Source organism: Parasteatoda tepidariorum, chromosome 11, assembly GCF_982258835.1.
Source record: "Parasteatoda tepidariorum strain Cologne lab strain chromosome 11, Ptep-v5.0, whole genome shotgun sequence".
NCBI lineage: Eukaryota > Metazoa > Arthropoda > Arachnida > Araneae > Theridiidae > Parasteatoda > Parasteatoda tepidariorum.
In genome coordinates, this window is record NC_141765.1 from 15,278,347 (window position 1) to 15,299,346 (window position 21,000).

The 21,000-nt window shown below is 28.3% G+C and overlaps 1 protein-coding gene across 1 annotated transcript in view; it reads left to right on the forward strand.

The window, feature by feature from the left end:
- Positions 1-21,000, forward strand: part of LOC107453838 (rho GTPase-activating protein 100F) — a 102,723-nt gene that overhangs the window by 23,113 nt on the left and 58,610 nt on the right. The window contains exon 2 of the mRNA XM_016070801.4: positions 10,895-11,011. Within this exon, the coding sequence (XP_015926287.1) occupies positions 10,922-11,011 (90 nt within the window). The 5' untranslated portion in view covers positions 10,895-10,921. The remainder of the gene's footprint in view (positions 1-10,894; positions 11,012-21,000) is intronic.

Below are 21,000 nucleotides of genomic sequence, written 5' to 3' on the forward strand. Positions count from 1 at the left end.
AGAATTATGCATAATTTCGAGAGAAAAATAACAGAAATAGTTCTAAGAAAAAGTGAGTGTCACAAAATAAACATTATTTATATCATTTTTGAATGATGTTTTCCTGTTTGGAATCGTAATTTGCATGATTTTTGAAAGTTTACCCTTTAAATCTCATCCGTTACAGTTGGCTATTGGTGGTACATCATATGTTCCACTCAAAAAGACTGATGGAACATCAATATTTCTGGGCCTAACTGCAAGAAGTAAGTTCAAATTTTGAGAAAACTGGTTTGTAATATTGTCAATGGTAAAAAAAATTCAAAAAAAATAAATAATAAAGTTTAAAAAAAACGTGCTTTCAAAAGAAAAAAGCTTATAAATTAGAAATCAGTCTTGAAAAGGTTAACTCACTTTTTCATTCATTCTTTAATTATATTTTAAATGTATTACCGAAATAGTTTTTTTTAAATAGTTAAAGCGACACATTTTATGCATATTTTATTTAAACAATTTTGCTAAATTCAAAATCAATTACTCCACTATCATTTTCAGATACAAGGTATATTATTTAAAATAAATTTCTTCAACTACATTTAAGTTACGCATTTTCCACTATGCATTTCAATAAACCTTAAAGCCTTAAAACTTATTTAATGAATCATTCAAAATAATTTTTGCCCATTTTTATCAATTCCCTCTACGCACAACAATAAAAGAGGTGATGGAGAAAAAGAGAGAGTCATGCATGTTTCAAAAAAATTTCATCGTAAATAAATAAATAAAAAGATTACTAATACTTTTCATATAACATTATTTTAAAGGCTTCTTTATTTACCTCTTCCTTATTTTAATAAATTTTTTTAATTAATTTTAATGTGACAAACGTCAATATATAGGGGTTTAAATTGGAAAAAAAACAATGTTAATTAATTTAACTTATTCCTATTTAATTAGGTTGCAGGGCAGAAAGTTTTAATCCAAAAATTTAGTCAAAAAAAAGAAATACTTCTTCAAATTTAGTCAAAGAATTTAACGTCAAAATTTAGTCAAGATATGTGGACATTGCATGCTTGCTCGCATTCAAGCAATTAGCTATATCTTTACATTTTTCAAATGAAAAAGTGTTTGATTAAAAACCACGTTATTTAAGAAATAAAAACAATTACAGTTTTAGTGGTTTATATTATTTTCAAAAATAAATGGGATAGTTCTTATTCCGCCATCCCTGAAAGGGTTAAAGAAAATTTAAGCGTATTGTATGCTGATCAATGCAAAAACTATAAATGAGTGCAAGAACAATAATTTTAAGTAGCATTTTGTGTCAAAATATTCACATTAAAATACTATACTATAAATTAATAATAAATTAAATATATAATTTCTTTAATATCTAAATTGTCTATGTCCATTATTTTATTTTTCTCCAGTAATAAAATCATTTTTTTCGTAAAATAAGTTTCTGATTGATTAGTGTTGTTATTTCTAAACCCTTTTCCGATTGGTTTAAAAAAGAAAACCTTATTAAAATTTTCAAAAAAAGTATTCTACTCTATTTTCACACAATTCGACTGTATTTCCGGAATGTATAAGTTGGAATAAAATACATTTGAAACTAAACTATCTGGTTCTATTTTTACACAATTTGAATGTATTTCCGGAGTGTATAAGTTGAAATGAAATACATTTGAAACTAAACTTTCTGATTTCGAATAACAGAATCTATTAGAAATCTGTAAATATCAGAATCTATAACAAATAACCGAAAAATCCACGTTTTTCTTCTTTGGAAGGTGGATTATTAAACATTTTAAGTTGCTTTCCAATGCAGTATAATTACAATACGGTTTTTATTTTTATATATTTATGTTAGCTAATACTTCGGATTAAATTTTTGAACAAAAATTGAACACGTACATAAAAAAGTTAAATAAATTTTTTTTTAAAAATAGGACGAGTTTGGCAGTTTGTTCATGCTTTCATTGTTTTTCTCAAACCTTGATCTCTTTTTAAAAGACTTTATAATTAAGTAGGGTTTGCGAGATCAATATTGGAGAATATATATCGGTAAATAATTGACATCGAATTTGATTGCAGCTTGATCCAAGCTGCATAAATATCAGACCTATGATATGATAACCAATTAGAACTATTTTCTGAAGAAATTACAAAATTAAACTCAAAACCATTTTCTTTAAATATGCAATAGGAGTATAATGAAAAAGCCAGACTATCTTATAACGGTAGTTGGATAAGTTGTGAACAGCCATCATTAAGAAATTTGCAAAATCTTATAGTTTCAAGATTTTGCATATTTCTTAATTATGGGTGTCTGAATAAATATACTTCTTACTTTGCTCCAGAATTTATATTTTTGGCTCCTAAATAGACCAAAAAGTATGAAAATGAGATTAAAATTGCTTAAAATTCAAGAAAAAACTATTTTAAAAAATCAAAAATTTTGTTGCGGTAAAGCTTAAAAGTTACCATTTCTTAAGGACAAATTTAAGAACAGAGCTTAACATGAAGTGAATGCTCTGAATAATTTTTGTACTAATTTTTGTATTTTCACATACTTAAACTCAATCTAATGGCTTAAGGATTTAATTTTAAATATGCTAATTAATAAGAGCGGACAATATTTTATATTTTAAGCTGCGAAATCAGACACAAAATGCATTTTCTCTGAATAAACATACCGCTTTTTTAGGGATTTATATTTCTAATCAAAAAGAAGAAAATAATTAAGGGGGATAGCCACAATTTCGGAAATATGGTCCCATGCTAAAAATAATTTAATGCTGAAAATAATTTTTAATAATGAACTAATATTTTCTATAATTTTATTTAAAAATAATAGAAATATTAAATAATAGGAATATAAAAGTTAAACAATAATAGTTGAAAAAGTTTTTAATTGTAAGTTATATGAATTTTGATATAATAAATGATTTAGTTTTTTTGATATAATAAATTATTTCGATTATAAATGTTAAACCAACCAATCAAACTATTGGACTAATTTTATTCAAATTTTGGATTTCGTCAGTTAAAATTACATAAATTTTTAGACCTTACAACTTAAAATTTTTTCCGACTATTATTAAATAATATAATAAATAAAGATAAATTATTATTTTTTACACGAATAAACAATTTTCGATAACCAAATTTTATAATTTAAAATGCTAAATTTTTTTTTTTGAAAGAGATATTTCTGCTCAGATAGTCACGACTACAACCTTCCCCAAATTTTTTCAACAATCTTTGTGAATTATAGATTCTGGTGATTCAGCTGAATTCCCACAATTGATCAGCATCTGATCTAAAACGTTCGATAGCGGATCTTTGTACCATGTAAGTTTATGTACAAGGTGTAAGTTTTTTGCTATAACCACACTAAACATAATTTTTCGATAACCAAATTTTATAATTTAAAATGCTAAATTTTTTTTTGGTTTACTTAAGAGATATTTCTGCTCAGATAGTCACGACTACAACCTTCCCCAAATTTTTTCAACAATGTTTGTGAATTATAGATTCTGGTGATTCAGCTGAATTCCCACAATTGATCAGCATCTGATCTAAAACGTTCGATAGCGGATCTTTGTACCATGTAAGTTTATTTACAAGGTGTAAGTTTTTTGCAATAACCACACTAAACATAATTTTTAGAATCTTTCACAAAAACGAAGAAAAAAGTATGCACATAGAAGGTTGCAAATTATTATTTATGCACGAAAAAAATATCTCACAAAACTCCGTTGAAGAGGTAGGCATACTAAACATCAAAACTTCTGGGGGGGGGAACAGAAAAGAGTTGAAAGGGGAATGAGCTGACTCACCTTCAAATTTCAACTGAAACAAGTTTTGACGGTTAGAGCACCCTTCTTTCGTCTTTACGAGACACCCATTAGAGATACTTTACGAGATAGATTTCTTTTATCTTTGGTTATTATAACTATTAAATGTTTTTCTCCAAGTGCAACTATGACTAAACTAGATGTTTGGCCATATGTTGACCTAGCTGATGGCTCTATTTTTAAGGCTCTATCTCTTGGTAAAACTGTCATATAATTTTGACCACTGTCAGATGACGTAAGTATTGCCTTAGCTGGTACCCATCTATCTGAACTTCCACAACCAGTTAGAGGATTTTCAGCCACGACTGATTTTGCGAGTACCTTGCTCCGCATCCATGCCGGTTGTTCAGTCGACAGCCAGGATCAAACTCACGACACCCAGCTACCTACCAGCAAAGTGAGCTACGCCTTTGCCTATTGAATCACAATTGTAAGCGTAATAGACATACAAAACTTTGTTTAATATTTAAAATTATGTATATATAAGTATGGGAATACATTTTTTTAAGTTATACAAAATATTTTTAACTATTTTTCCGAAATTATTGAAAAATTATTAATTGGAAACAATCAGAAAAAAAACGAAAAAATAAAGCTATTTTTTTATTTTAATTTCGGGACAAAACAATTGTAAAAATTTCCTGGCAAAATATCGACGTATATCGGAATAAAGTTTCTTCAAAATTATTATTTAATGTTTTTGAAATGCGAGTTTTACTAAAGCTATGTTAAAATTTTATTACAGACCGAATAAGCACAAGTCAATAACCGATTTTTTTTAAAATACAATTTTATTAAAATATATATTACATAAATTTTGCAAGCATAGCTATTGTATGTGTTAGTACAGTTTGTGTTAGTGCAGTTTGCAACTTCTGTACAAACTCGCTTTTATTTCTGTAAGATTGCCTGTAGTTGTGGCCTTAGTTTGACTAGTTTTGAGAATTTAGTTTGGCATGCCTGATTTCAATAGTGGAAAAATATTCTTTTAGTGCAGCTGAAATATCTCAAATATAGACAAAAACCGTCATAAAAAAAGTTGCCAGCGTTGTTAGGTATAAAAAGTACCGTTTCTTACCTATACTTATTTACATTTTTCTTTCCAGCAACTTTATCCTATCGATTCGTATTTCGTCTCATACTATTCATTGAACATAAATGAAATAATGCCTCATACACAAGAAAAAATACCTTATCTGTCTTGTAGACAGCAAAGAAAGCAATGCCTACTAGACAGCAATGCTTAAAGTGTAAAAATCATTCTTATATAAATAAAAACCCATGCAACTTCGGAAATATTAATCCAATTGACTGACATTTCATCTCATTCATTTTATTGTAAAAGTAAACAAGGGAAATAGTAAATCACTTGTCCAGATAGCAATGACAAATGAGTAAATAAAGTACGAGTCAAACATTTTACTTTTTGTGCATAAAATTAAAATAATTTAGAATCTATTAGTCCCGTTACCATGTACTTGCTCTCATTCGCTTCAGCGTGGAAAAAAGGGAAACGATGGGTCACTAATCTGAGAGTTTTAAGTTTATTCCTCATTTACCGAAATCTCACCAAAACCGGACAGGCAAGTTAATGCAACTTTTTACCACTTACTAAGAGGAGTGTACTTGTCAATTTTTCACTGGTTTGAACTTCTCATTTCATATTTAAACCGTGTTTTTACTGTACTACCACTAGTTTTAAAACAATTCAACTACATCAAGGACTAATAGAAGCTTTTACAAATGTTATGGAAAATTAAAATTTCAATGTAATTCACTAAAGATAGAAAACAATCTTCATCAAAATTTAATTAAAAATAATTCTCAAAAGAAATAATTCGTGAGATTATAATATTGATAGTTATTCTTAGATTTTTTAAGTTTTTTTTCTTTTTTTTTTCATTTAAGAATATATATCAATAAGTATTTATTTCACCCATTTTGGCCATTTGGACTTTTAACTAATAACGACTAATTTATAACGAACTTTAGTGATACTCAATTTATTTTTTGATAACATTATTAAGTTTTTTAAATAGCCTAATTTGCCTAAAATTATGAGTGATTGAAATTTTTCATAGTTGGTCTTAACCATGTCATTTTAGATAAGAGCAACTAACTTGGTTTTTAATATGCATGATGATAACTTAAGTCCGTATCCACCTTCTTAACTCATTAACGATCAACTTCTCAGTTTCCACCAGGTGGCGCTTTAAGCTGTCTCTTCTTTGTAATTCATAGTCACTTTAATTTATTTAGACACCACTTTTATATATCAATAACAATCTGTTCGAGAGTTAAGAGGGTGGTTTCGGACTTAACAGGTCAGCTTGTTATTTAATGTTTTCTCACGAAATGGTTAATGGAGATTAATATTTTCTTTTTTATAAATATTATAAGAAAACATTTTGCGCAAATAAGACTTCCCATATAAAAGAAAGCTATTTCCCATTCTCTTTGAAGAGAAGTAGATTGGAAATTTGAAAATGTCTTCTGTTTTATTGTTATTTATTTTATAGCGACACAGATCTTATCTGAAAAACAAAAGAGACACTTTAAACGCATTTTATTTTCGTGAGTAAATTTGAAAACATCTCAATTCTTATTTTTTATTTTTAACATTTATCACGTAAACGTAATAAAATTTTCTAGTAATTACATTTATGCCAAGAAGTGCCAAACGGGTAAAAGGAAACGATGTTTTCTTGGAATGATGCCAAGTTTGGCAATAGTGGTATTATTTTCGCATTCACTTCATTAAATACTATTTCGTTGATTCAAAAATTGGTGAAGAAAAGATTCCATTAAGATTGTTAGATAACATCATATGATTTCATTGAAAGTACTAAATGTATAGATTACTAAACGAACGAAAATAAAAAGGTTCGAATGTAAGAATACTACCCTGAAGCATTTACAGTTAGGGGCGCTCTTGCTTTATCGATCGCTGTTTCTGTTATGCCGAGCTGTGGATCATACTAAAGAATGGAGCTAGAGTAAATTATAATGCATGGGGTATTAAATTATATTGAAAAATGCAACTAATTTTCAAAAGTTATTTATTACATTATGCACTTAGTGTAATGATAGATTTTGACACGATTAATTTTTTCATTCTGTAAAGCTCCATATGTAGATATGAGATCTATGTCAGTGTTTAAACTTAGGGTCTAAAATGCATCATTATGCATGTATTGTGCATTTTTTGAAAAATCATTACAAACATTGCATTTCAACAAAGCTATTAAGTATCATTACAATAATGATTAATAACTATTTGGTGAACAATATAAAAAATAATTGTTTTTTATTTATACAATAGATTAATTTTTTTCATTGAGCAAAGTTCTGTGTGAATGTGAGATAATGCAATGGTTAAAATCTGAATAAGTCTAAATGCATAAAATTATGCATAAAAAGTATTTTAAAAAATTGTTGTAAACAATGCATTTTAACAAAACCGTGGGTAGTCCTGAAAAGTATCCTTATATTAATAATTAAGAACCATTTGAAGAACTAAGTTAAAGAATTTTTGTTAATTTCTACAGGGAACTAATTTCTTCTTTGTACTCATGTGAATGTGAGATTAAGATCAATGGTAGTGGTTAAAAATTGATGAATCTGAATGCATAATTAAACATGCCAGGTATCTTTTTTAAAATAAAAATATATTATAAATAATGCATTTCAACAAAGCTGCGTATAGTTTCTTAGAGTAACAATATGTTAAAGATTAAGAGCCATTTCAAGAATAACGTTAAAAGGATTTTTTTAACATATGCAGTGTTCAAAAATTCAATAAATGCTTTTTTTAGGAAACACTTGTTTTCAATCATAGATTGCGTTCTTTTTATTGATTCATAAAATATACTGCATGTATGAAATAGCCTCGTGGCTTTGCTGGCATATATTCTTTTATCGAAATTTTCAATGGCCATTTTACGTAAATGTGATACAATTTCATGATACAATACTTAATTTCACCTACAAACTACCTTCAAGTCGTAGGTAGTTCGCAAGCTTGTTAACAGGAAAAAAAAGAAGAAGAAAAAGGTTTCCTGGCGAGAATTAAGATCTGGATTTCAGCTAAAAGAGAAATTAAATTACCAGCATATGTCTTATCATTGCTTGATAACGGAAATGAAATGTTTTTGCTTCCTTTTTATTGATAGCCTGTATGAAATATCCTTCGTGGTTTTGCTGGCATATACTCTGCCATTGAAATTCTCAATGACCATTTCACGTAAATGTAATAGAATTTCGTAATATCATGCCCAATTTCAAATAAAAACTAATTTCAAGACATAAGTAGTTTGTAGGAAAAGTAGTAAGAAAAAGGGTTTCCTGGTGAGAATTAAGATATGGATTTCAGCAAAAGGGTAAATTAAATTACTAGGAAATGACTCATCATTGCTTGACAATGGAAATGAATTATTTTTTCGTGTAGTGCTTCATTTGCTATAAACCTGAACTACCAGTTGTTCCTCTGTTTTTTTCTTTCTCTTTTTCGTCGGCAGTATTGTATTGCCCGATTGGAGCAAAATTCACATTTTGCATGAAATTTGTGACACTGATTACAAAATTATTTGTCTATACGAGAATAAGAAATTGGAAAAAGTTTCAAATTTGTCCTCGCGTCGTTTGTACAATTTGATAAATTTTAATGTCTCCAAATGATGCTATTTTCATTTAAAGCAACTTAAATAATTTTCTGAAAGTTTTTAAGAATAAATCCAGGTCGTTGGGCAGAGTGAACTCACGTGCAATAAAAAAAAGATGCAAAGAGTTCCTTTTTTTCGCTTCAACAAAGTAATATTGAACATTTCTAGCAAAAACATTTCTTTACATTTTTAAAAAAAATAGCAAAATCTGCTTTTACTAGATATCGAAAATTATTTTCGAAACTCACGTAGACTTACTTCTCGTGTTATTTTTTAAATTTTCATGTGTTATTTCCGAAATGACTGTTAAAAGAAATTTAACTCTCAGAACTACAGGTATTTGGGAGCATGACTTACTATTTTGATTTTAATACGATTAAATTAAATAGTTCAAACTACTATAGTTACTTCAATAATTTATTTAATTTTTTGGTCTGTTGTACAGTGTATACAGTTCACGTTCTAGGACTCTGATTTAAAGGTTTTAAGGGGTGACCTCAAATATGCTTTTTAAATAGTGTAGACGATGTTTTGAATTTCTAAATCAGACACAAAAACGTACTTTCTCTAAATAATCATACCTTTTTTGCGATGGATTCGGATTTCTAACCCCAAAATGTAGGGGGTTGCCACAATCTGGGAAATATTATCCCAATAATTTGGTCAAGAGAGCACTCCTAAGTTTGGACCCCTAAATGCTGATTTTACTTTTTACCTGTTCCACCATATATCGAGACCTTTTTAAGCGAATTGAAAAATTTATGCAAAAAATTATAAAATTTAATAGTAGTCGGAAAATTTTAAATTGTAAGTATGCAATATTTTATACCATTTTAAAAAATGTAATTTTATGTGGCAAAATACAAAATTTGAGCGAAATCGGTCGAATAGTTCATGAGAAATCGAATTTTAAAAAAAAGTTGACTTAGGGAATTTTAAAAATACAACTTTTTTAAAGTTAGATTTCATATGAGCTATTCAATCGACTTCGCTTGAATTCTGTATTTTGCCTTGTAAAATTACTTTTGATGAAATGATGTAAAAAATTGAATACCTTATAATTTAAAATTGCTTCGACTATTTTTAAATAAAATATTAACAAAATAAATATTCACTAAAAGTTATTTTTTTAATGGAATTATTTTTGAATAAACGAATTTTTTTATTGCGTGGAAAGATTTTTTAATTCATTTGAAAAGTTCTCGAGATTGGCTAAATATGAAGAAAAAAAAAATTAACATTAAGGGGTCCAAACTTTCGACCACTCTCTTGACCAAACTGGTGTGACCATGTCTCCCAGATTTTGGGGCTCAGAAATGTAAGTCTGTTGCGATAAAATTGCACTGCTTACAACGATTCTACTGTGAATCTCGTCTACTTGTAAATTGATTAATATTTTAGTAAAAAAGTCAATCTGCAGAGAAATATCTATGCCTTAGTTGTATTTGTATTAAATTTGAATACTTAAATTAAGTTTTATTCATATTTATGAAAATAAAATCTTAAGATGTATGACAAAGTGTAATGCGTGATTATACCGTACATATGAGGGGTGCAATTCATTTATAACTTTCTAACTATTTATGAATGTAGACATTTTTTACAAGACCTTGAGTCAATATAGTTAGACACTTTTTTAAAGGTGATATTTTTGCTCTAAATATTTTCTATAGTATTGTTTCCAGATGGTTACTTAACAAGTTTCTCGAATTTTCATTAGATAACTGCACAATACGCAAAAACTTCTTATTGCCTACAAGAAAATTGTTGATTTTTTCTTTTACCAAAAACCTTTTCCTGAGCAGTTTTAAAATGTGGTCAATATATTATCACAATACAAACTCTTGACAATGCTTTACAGCTTTAAATACTGTCTAAATTTCAGCTCGATTGGTAATTGAGATTTAGGGTATAATCGTTATGCTGTCGATATATCGGATCGGTATATCAATATGTACGATATATCGGATTACTGAAGAATATAACAAATGCTAATGTGGTGTTTAGTTTTGATTCTCAAGAGTTCAAAGTGTTGCAAAATCAACAGAGAATATTAAACATATGTTTGTTTCTTTCTAAAAAGAATTTTCATGTAAGACATGTTACAATTGTTGGTATAAAAATACGTTGAAAATCTTATGTTTCCTTTAAAAAAACGTTATAAAATGATATTGTTAATTTGAAATTGTGTAGCAAAATACAATTTTTCATTTAAAAATGCGTATTGTGTGGGATATGGGCCTTCTGTGCGGCCCAGGTGCCCAATTTTTAATAAAGAAAGAAAGAAAAAATGCGTAGCAAAACGCAGTTGTTAATTTAGAAATATGTTACAAAGTTCAATTGCTAATTTAAAATATGATTTTTGCTCATTTAAAATTTTGTTTGTTACAGGCTTTGTTCTGCTACCAGACTGCCCACATGTCCACCTCGATTGGTCATCCCCCGCGTCTACGATACAAGGTGAAGCATATACTGAGCTCAACCATGTTCTGCTGTGGACGAAAGAAAGTATGTTATTTTGATTTTCATTTATATAATAAGAGAAGATTTTCAAAGAACAAATAAAAAAGCAGGTGAAATCATGGTTAGGCATTAAAACATTAAGGGTATTAGAAATTTTAAAAAACCATGTCGCTTCACAGTTAAAACTATGTAAGTTGAGAGTGAATATTTTTTGCTCCAGCGCAGTTATGATTCATTATGATTTAATGAAAGCTACCTCATCAATTAAAATTGAAATTTGCTGCAACTCACGAGATGGAATAATACAAAAGCTTAAAGATTCTTTTCTCATTGCATAATCTTGTCAAATCACACACACAAAGGATTATGACAAAACATCAGGAATTGGAACTTCTTTATCATCCTTCATACACATTAGTCCTGGCTCCTACTGACCACCACTTCTTTCTTAATTTGGACAACTTCTTAATAGGAGAATAATTTAGTTCAGAAAAGGCAGAAAACAGGCTTTGCAGGATTTTTCTTCTATTCGATTCAATCCACCTATAATTATTGCACATAATAACCAAAATAATTTCTATAAGTTACAAATATAATTTATTGTCGGTCCTTCAAACCTCTAAAAGCTTTGAATTTCATTGATAAGTATGAGAAATCACGTGGTCTGAACATTTCAGAAGTCATAAAATTATTTCTTTAAGTATTTCTTGAGAAATTTCAAAAAAATATTACTATACAAGTGTTTTAATTATTTTGTCCATGATATATCCACGATTTTGTCCACGCTTCCTAAATTAGCACTATAGTATGAGTTCTTTTAGGAGAAGCTTTGTGAAGGATGCGATAACGGACCCTTCACAAAGTTTTTATCTGTAAATTGAACTCTTCAGAAAATATTATACCGCAAAAATGAACACTTGACAACTTGTTTTATCGCAAAAACTAAAATTTTGTAAAATATTTTATTTACTGAAAAGGCTCTTCATTATATTTTTCAATTTAAAAATGAACCCTTTCATCCTTTTGAAAAATAGAGTCGATGATAATTAATTTAATTTATAAATTAGGAATTGCAATTCTTCAAGAGATATGGCTTTTTATATCATCGTTAACAGGCCATTAATATCATCGTTTAGAGAAAAAAAGATTTAGACGGAATGATTCTTCGATAATTTTAGATTTAGAAAAATATTGATAGATTACGCAAATTCCCAAAACATTTGATCGGACCACCGATGTGATTTTTCACAAAAACACAATTTAAATATAAGTAAAAAAACGCTTTTCCTGAGATTCTGCAATGAAAAATAAGAAATAAAATATTGGGTTCAACTTATAAGAATCGAGTTGACATAGACTGAGTTAATTTTCATTATATTAGGATCATTTTATATAAAGTTAGTTTTAAAATGTGTTGCAAGAATTTCGTATTAATGCTTTAAGGAAAACAGGTGAACTGTCGTCAGTTTTCAAATAACAATAATATAAAATATATCACGTGACATTTCATCTACTCTTTTCAAAAACTTACACGAAATTCTCGCTACTCATTTAATAAAAACTTTATGTGAACTTAATATCTGAAAAATTATTTAAGATTATATCAACTCGATACCTTTAAGTTACACCCAATATTTCATTTCTTACTTTTTCGTGCAAAATCAGAGAAAAGTTGGGTTTTTTTTTTAAATTTTATCATTTGTGTTATTTCTTACTTTTTTGTGTGAGAATTCGTTAAATCTTGTAAAAAAAATTCGCTTTTTTCCGATATATATCGCTGGTTCAAAGTTAAAACGACACTTCTGCACTCACTTCTCATGTTATCTGAATGAGAAGTGAGTGTAGAAGTGTCATTTTAACTTTGAACCAGCGATATGTACAGACAGTAAACCTCGTTTTGAGGTCAGATGTTAGCCTATAACTAGAGAAGAAAACTTATATGAATCTGCTTATCTACATAATTATTAATATTAATTATTTAAGTCATCACTAAAATAATGCATAGATGATCTACAACAACGAATACTGTCTGAAATAATGAACTGAGATTAAAATTGTAATGTATGGGGGAATCGAACCCACGACCTTTGCGTTATTAGTGTAACGCTGTTATAAACCGAGATAATGCCGAACGTTTGCAACTGGGTGATATTAATATAAAATAATGCTTCTGTCGTTCCTACTTTGTGGACAGGCAAGAAAACTGAGAAAGAAAAACCGAAAAGAACGGGACACCATTTTCACAAAATTATGAAAATATTTTTCGCAACCTCACAATAACGGATTTTTTACGAAGTCTAGAATAATTCCTGAGTATGTTTTAACATTGAATCGAATTTTCTAAGAAAGTATATATTTTCCCATAGCCCTACTTTGAATCTTTATTCACTTAGAGCTGGTGTAGACGAAATATAGTGTCCAATTACTTTTTTTGACTTAAAGTTTATATTAACCAAAAAGGTTTTAATGAAAAGAAAAGAATGATTGGGTAAAATTAATTAAGATTAATTTCAACGAGTTCGAGAGACTAAACCTTAACCTTGAGTAAAAATAAACTTGTTATAATAAATAAATAAAGTACTCCCCTGTCTTGTAGCTTAATAATAATACATATAAAAAAAAAGTTTTCCAGAATCTAACGACATTTTTTTCGTACTTGTTGAGTGACATTACTTCAAATTGATCTTTGCTGACTTCTATGTGTTTGTTGAATAAAATATCTTTTGTCATAAATATCTACACTCTAGTCTCCAATCCGATTGCATTGACGCACAAATAAGTAATTTTCTGTCATGACATTCGGTAAACAAGTGATCGCTCCCTTAGGAGCACTTGTTTCACTCACACAATCACCTACAATTGAATATTTTATTTCAGACTAGCCACTATCATTTAATCTCAACACAATAATCTCGTCGGTCGACATATTTATTTTAGCTGCAGATTGTTATAATAATCTGGACGACAGCAGTTATTTTTATACTTTATGTTCGTGATGAAATGATGTTGTGTGTATGTATGTATATATATATATATATATATATATATATATATATATATATATATATATATATATATATATATATATATATATATATATATATATATATATATATATATATATATATATATATATATATATATATATATATATATATATATATATATATATATATATAACAAATAAATGATCAGTTGTCGTGACATTGAGTAATAATCCCCAGCATTGAAATAAAAAGTTAGCCATTACATTTATTATTGAGAAAAATATTTGCATTCGGTTTTTATAGAATTGAAAGGGGCGAGGGTAGCCTGATTGGTAGGGAGGTAAATCCATTGCCAAGCGGTTGTGAGTTCGATCCCCATCGGCCAAAGACTCCCCGTGTAGTAAATGGTAACTGGTGCACGTTAAATCTGTCGGATCAGGAAGTCTTCTAAGTTCCCATAAAAAATCAATACCTCTGGGGATACTGAATTGGAGATAGATCGTTTTCTGTTTCAGGTCAAAATTACGATCTGCGAATGAATGGATGTATGAATAGGTCCACCCTTTAAAATAAGCTGTGTCGTATGTGTGGCTGAAGTTGTATTCTTGACCATATATGGAGCCACTGAAAAACAAGAAACGCATCCTTTGCCTTAAATTCACTCAGTTTTACCATGAAGGCTTTCTGGTATGGCAAGTGGAATTAAAAACAACAACAACATAAAATTGAATTAAAATTAATTGACTGATTTATTTATTTAAAGAGGGATTAGGAATGATTAAATTTATGAAATAATGGAAATTTTAAAGGTAGAAAATATGTAATTTCTATAATATCATCACAATAACTTTAAAAATATTATCAAGACTTATTGTTCTTTTTTTTTCAAATAAATCACGTTTTGTTGCATTTATGAATTTACTTTCCTCTAAAATATACATTTTTTTAAGTAAAAACCACATTTTTTGTCATTTAAAACTCAGTTTAGAAGAGATTATTAGAATTTTCTTTTCCCGCATAATTAAATTTTTATAAGTTTTAAATTTCTATACTTTTAATTTGTAAACTTTTTTGTACTTAAAAATAAAGCAGATAGGATATTTGTGTAGTTTAAAAATACTTAAAAAGTTTATAAGAGCCTCATCATAAGCTCGCGTATGAAAACTAAAGCTAGTGAGTCAGACTCAGACTTACGCACCCTGACTTAGCCCTACAGATCAATCTTTAACGTTCATTCCTTTAAATTCTGGAAACGAATCGTAAAAATATTTTTGGTATCTAAATGAAAAACAATGAAATATGAAATGTTTTTAGATATGAAAAAGTTTAAGGATGATAAGAGACATAAATAATGAAATTTATATTTTTAATATTACTTTCATGATAATGGCTATAATAAATTGTCGTAGCTCCTACGCGTGAGTATTTTTTTATTTGCACTGGTCGTAGTAAAACATTTTTGTTTAGTAAAAGCAAAAACTCTTTTTGTATTATAGTTAAGAACAGGAACTCTGTGCACGCTCGTATATTTCAATCAACTACCTCGTTTTAGAAAATGCGTTAAAAGCTGTTGTACCACATAAGGACAAGTCACGCAACCTATTCATGGTTTCGGATTAGAGTTATTCATTCATAAAGCGCAAAACCCCTGAAGTTAGTTAGAATTTAATTTTGAACAAGTAAAGAGTGTTCTTTTATGAAAGTGGTGACTCTCTCTCTTTCAACGGGTTTTAATAGCTTTTAATGATTTAATGTTATTTAATTATGAGTATGAGTAAATATTATTGCTAAAATAAAAAAAAATTTCACTATAATCATAACGTATGCCTTAATATTTATTTTGAAAACTGAATGTTTGTGCGAGAATATTAATGCTTTTTGCAATGGAATTTTCCATACATTGGTAAAGAAAAAATTACATTTCCTTTATTCCTTTTATTCGCATATTCACTTACAATTTAAGAGAGGTTATACTTATTTCCAAAGCTCATTTTCATGAAATTAACAGTAAAAAAAGGAGGGAAAGGAAAGCAAAGAAAAATGCTTTTTTATATAATAATTCTTTTCGTAAAATTTTCTGATACATTTTTGTACTAATATAATTTTTTCTATTAATATAATTCCTTGTGTATGAATTTCGTCATACATTTCAAAAAAAAAATTTTAAATAATAAAATTTGGCATGAAATACAGCATTGTATTGAACCTTAGGCCATTAAAGTAAAATTCTTTTTTAGTTCTTTTCTTTTAGATTTGCAAGCTCATTAAATGTGTACATTCATGCAATAGAAACTTATTTTTCATGTAGTCTGTATAAACTGAAAAAAAAAATTTTATCATAAATGCAATGCATATATTATTGGAATATTTCACAAATTTATAGATTTACTAGGAACATAAAAATGTTTACCAATTGTGAGTGTTTACATGTAGTTCCTGAGAAACTAATTTCAAAAAAGTCAGATACTTAAAATTCAATTTCTCAGGAACTATTCGACCGATTTTGCTCAAATTTTGTATTTTGCCATGTAAAATTATATTCTTCAAAATGATGGAAAAATATGTATACCTTGCAATTCAAATTTTTCCTACCATTATTAGATAAAATAATTAAGAATGAAAAATATTTAATAAAGGTTTTTTTTGGCATGGAATTATCTTTGCACAAGCGAATTTTATAATTGAGTGTAAAAAAATTTCAATTCGCTTTAAAAGTTTTCGAGATATAGCGAAATACGCAAAAATTAAAATTAATATCATGGGGTTCAAACTTTGGAGTGCTCTTCTGACCAAACTATTGGGACTTTATTTCCCAGATTGTGGCTAACGCCTATATTTTGGAGGTCAGAAGTCCGAAACCTTAGGAAAAAAAAGTTATGCTTATTTAGAAATAGTACGTTTTTGTGTCTGTTTTCATAACTTAAAATATCGCCTGCATTCATTAATTAGCATATTCGATGCCACCCTCTTGAGCACCATTTAATATTGAGTCCTAGAAGATCCGATCATTAGATCGAAAATTATTCTGGGTCATCTGTTTTGTTTTCGCGCACTGTACATGAGATCTATACCCTTTTGTTCCCTTTTACCCATTTTTTCCCTTTTAGATTTTCTCTTATACCTTTCCTCTACGTACGAAGACGCTAATTTCCATGATTAAATGAGTCCGTTTAAAACTTCTTGTAAAAGTTCCGTTTTTGTGATATTCTGAAAAACATGTTCATGGTTTTGTAAATTTGTGAAAATGGGCATTTGATTTTGTGAAAAATCAGAAAACCAATCGTCAGTTCTGACTTTTTGTGAAATAGTGAAAAATTTACTTATAATTTTGTGAGTATGTGAAAATAAAGTGCTGCTTTAGTGAGGAAAACCAAAATTCAAAAGGAAATTTTTTTTAAACAATTTCTGTTTATGAATAAATGCAACAATGACTGAATTTTCCGAAAGAAAAATTTTGTGAATATTCTTTGTTTTTGAGATAAAATATTTTTGAAGAATCCGTCTGAACGATAGAAAACTTTATGAAGAGTCTGTTAAAGAACTTTTTTTTTTACCCAGTGTTAAACGAAATAAATTTACGTGACAAAATCCAATATGTGAAGTGTGTGAAAAACAAAATGTGAAAAAATTTAAATCTGAAGATTGTTTTAGTTTACAAATAAAGGTATCATTGACTCCATTTTTAGAAGGAAAAAAATTCCTGATTATTCTTAATTTCCGCGATAAAATACTTTATAAAGGGTCCGTCTAAGCCAGTGTTTCCCAAAGTGTGGTACGCGTACCCCCAGGGGTACGGGTACAGTTTAGCGGGGGTACGCGTTCTTATGCGAAATATCTTGTAACAAACAAAAATTTCAAAAACTTTTATTTAAAAACAAAGCCAGCCATGAAAATTTACGATTGCATATTCTTCTCTTGCTATTTTTTGCAGAGTTAACAGTAAATAATTAGTGGTGTCAACAGTTAGTTGTGATTTTTAAATTTTGTGCAATTTTTTTATAGTGAAGGCTTGTAATAAATTCCATTTATTTCGATTATTTTAATAAAATATAATTTTTATCCTTAACATAGAATTTTTTACCAAAATGTAAGAATTTTTCACCGAAAATTTTGTATTAAAAATGAAAAGTAAACATATTTTTAAAAAAATACATTCATTTTTTTATTAGTGGTACACAGCATAACGAAAAATTTAGAAAGGGTACACAAAAGTCATAAGTTTCGGAAACACTGGTCTAAGCGATAAAAAACTTCATGAGCAATCCTTCAACGAACCTTAATTTCTCCTAAAATGACTCTAATTAAGACATACTAATAAATTATCGAAGATGAGTGAATAAAGTGCGAAAGGGGACACAAAAATATCATAGACATACTTTTCACCAAAGAAAAGGTTCAAGCAAAAATGTAAAAATTATTTAATATTTCTAATTATTTATTTTAATAATATTTGTTAATTCTTGAATTACAAATTAAAATTTTTTTATCCCATGTTGGATGAAATGCGTTTACGTGACAAAATCCAAAATTTGAAGTATATGATTCGATTTTTGAAATTAAAAAATAGCTTACTAATTTTCATTTTAGTTATATATTTACAGTTATTAATAGTTTTGTAACAGTTTATTAACATTTTTTTAAAAAAAAGTTTGATAATGTTTATTCTAAAGGCATTTTACTTTAAATTGTTATTGCTCAGAAACTGTAAAATTAAAGTAGATAAAAAAAAATCATATTCCTTTTAAGCGTATGATTTTTCTGCTTACTTAGCTAATAATCTTATACTTTATATCAGCGTTTAAAGTAGGTTTCCTGTGTAAATGTACTATAAATGGGATAATTCAATATTTGTAATGGTAATAAGTGGGAGATTATTTAACTCCCACGCATGTAGGAGAAATAAACACCCACGCGATTTATTATTTCTTTCGTTTCTTAGAAAATAATCTATCCACTATGACTCTTTGCAGATATTTAATATTACGAATGAATGTTATGTAAGATATAAATTAAAACATCGATTACAGTTAACATATTTTATACTAAACCATAGAATAATTTTGTTACAGAAATTATACTCTAAGAAGTTTAATAGCTTAACTAAATTACTTTAACTACAACTATAAATAAATAAAAAGACATTTTTGTTCTACCATGATATTTAAAACTGTTGGCTAATTAAAGCTATATTTTTGAAATTCTACATCCACCAAAAAATGAATTTCAGTGTAATTAATTGAAATATAGAATGAAAGGTTCATATTTTTAAATATTTATTTTAATAATACTTGTTGACCGGGATTGTCTGGTCTGCAGGGCGCTGGACTCACGATTGTGAGAACGGGAGTTCGAATCTTGCCGGCCGAAGACTCCCCGTGTAGTAAAGGGTGACTGGTGCTCGTTAAATCGGTCGAATCACGAAGTCCTCCATATTCCCATAACAAATCAATGCCTCTGGGGGTTCTGAATTGGAGATTGATCATTCTCTGGTTCAAAATTACGATCTGTGGACGAATGGATGGATGTATGAATGGGTCCACCCTATAAACGGGTGTGACGTATGGGCGTGGCAGAAGTATAATTCTTGGCCATAAATGGAAAACAAGCGCTGTCACACACCCTCTGCCTCAATGGCCGACGACAACAAGAACAATAATATTTGTTATCTCTTGAATAATTATTTTTAACTATTTTTCCCCATGTTAAACGAAATACATTTACGAGACAAAATCCAGAATTTGAAGTATATGAATCAATTTGAGAAATAAAAATAGTTTACTAATTTTTAATTTTAATTATATATTAATAGTTATTAATATTTTTAATACTTAGTTTATTAATAGTTTTTTTTAAGAATACTTTATAGTTCTTGTTGTAAAGGCTTTTTACTTTAAATTGTTATAACTCGGAAACTGCAAAATTGAAGACAACTTTAAAAAAATCATATTCCTTTTAAGCGTATGATTTTTTGCTTACATGGCTAATAATCTTAGGCTTTAATAAGTGGGATATTACACTGTGGGATTTATTATTTCTTTTGTCATTTTTTTTATTGTTTCTTTATCTTACAAAATAAGCTACCCACTATAACTCTTTGCAGATATTTTGATTGTAGTTCTTAATCGTGACAAGAAAGTGTTGTAAGATCTAAATTAAAACATCAATTAACGGTAACAGATTTTAAACTAAACCATAATATAACTTTATTATAGAAATTAGGCTCTAAGAAGTTTAATAACTTAATTACTTTTACTTAAACTATAGAAAAGCAATTTTTTTGTTCCACCATAATTTTTAAAACAGTTATGACTAATTAAAGCTATATTTCTGAAATCCTATATCTAGCAGAAATCGAATTTCAGTGTAATTAATTGAAATGGGGAATGAAAATTTCACCAAGAGAACTATTCCGAAATGCTCATACTCAAAAATTACTTTGGACCCATGACTTGCGTATGGTAAAGTTGAGCACAGAAATTAAAGTTATTTTTTGTGCCTCATTTTTCTGAAAATACATATTTGTAGATCAAAATACATATTTATATTAGAAATATTTAAAACTTATTCTCTCCTTTTTTATTATCATTTATAACAAAATTACTTTTAGAATTGAAATAGTCATAATGTGTAAAATAAAGGTCCCAGTTAAAAACGGTGCCCAAGTCCTGAGCTCCATAGGCCGATGTGATAGTCTAATGTTCTAAAAAGGTATTGCTCAAAAATTTTGCCCACACCTTTTTCAAGACATTTGTTCAAATGTCCATATGAATAATTGAAATGAAGTAGTAAGTTTTGTATGCGTAGTATATTCTATTGAAACTATACACCCGTGAACAAATAAACGGACCATCCTTAATAACTTTTGATCTACTGATTGGATCTTCACGTTCTAGGACTTAATCTTATTGTTTGGAGGGAGTGACCTCAAACATGCTAAATAATTAATGCAAACGATATTTTAAGTTACGAAATCTGACACAAACCCGTAGTTTCTCTGAATAAACATACCTTTTTTTAGCACATGCGGATTTTTGACCCCCAAAATAT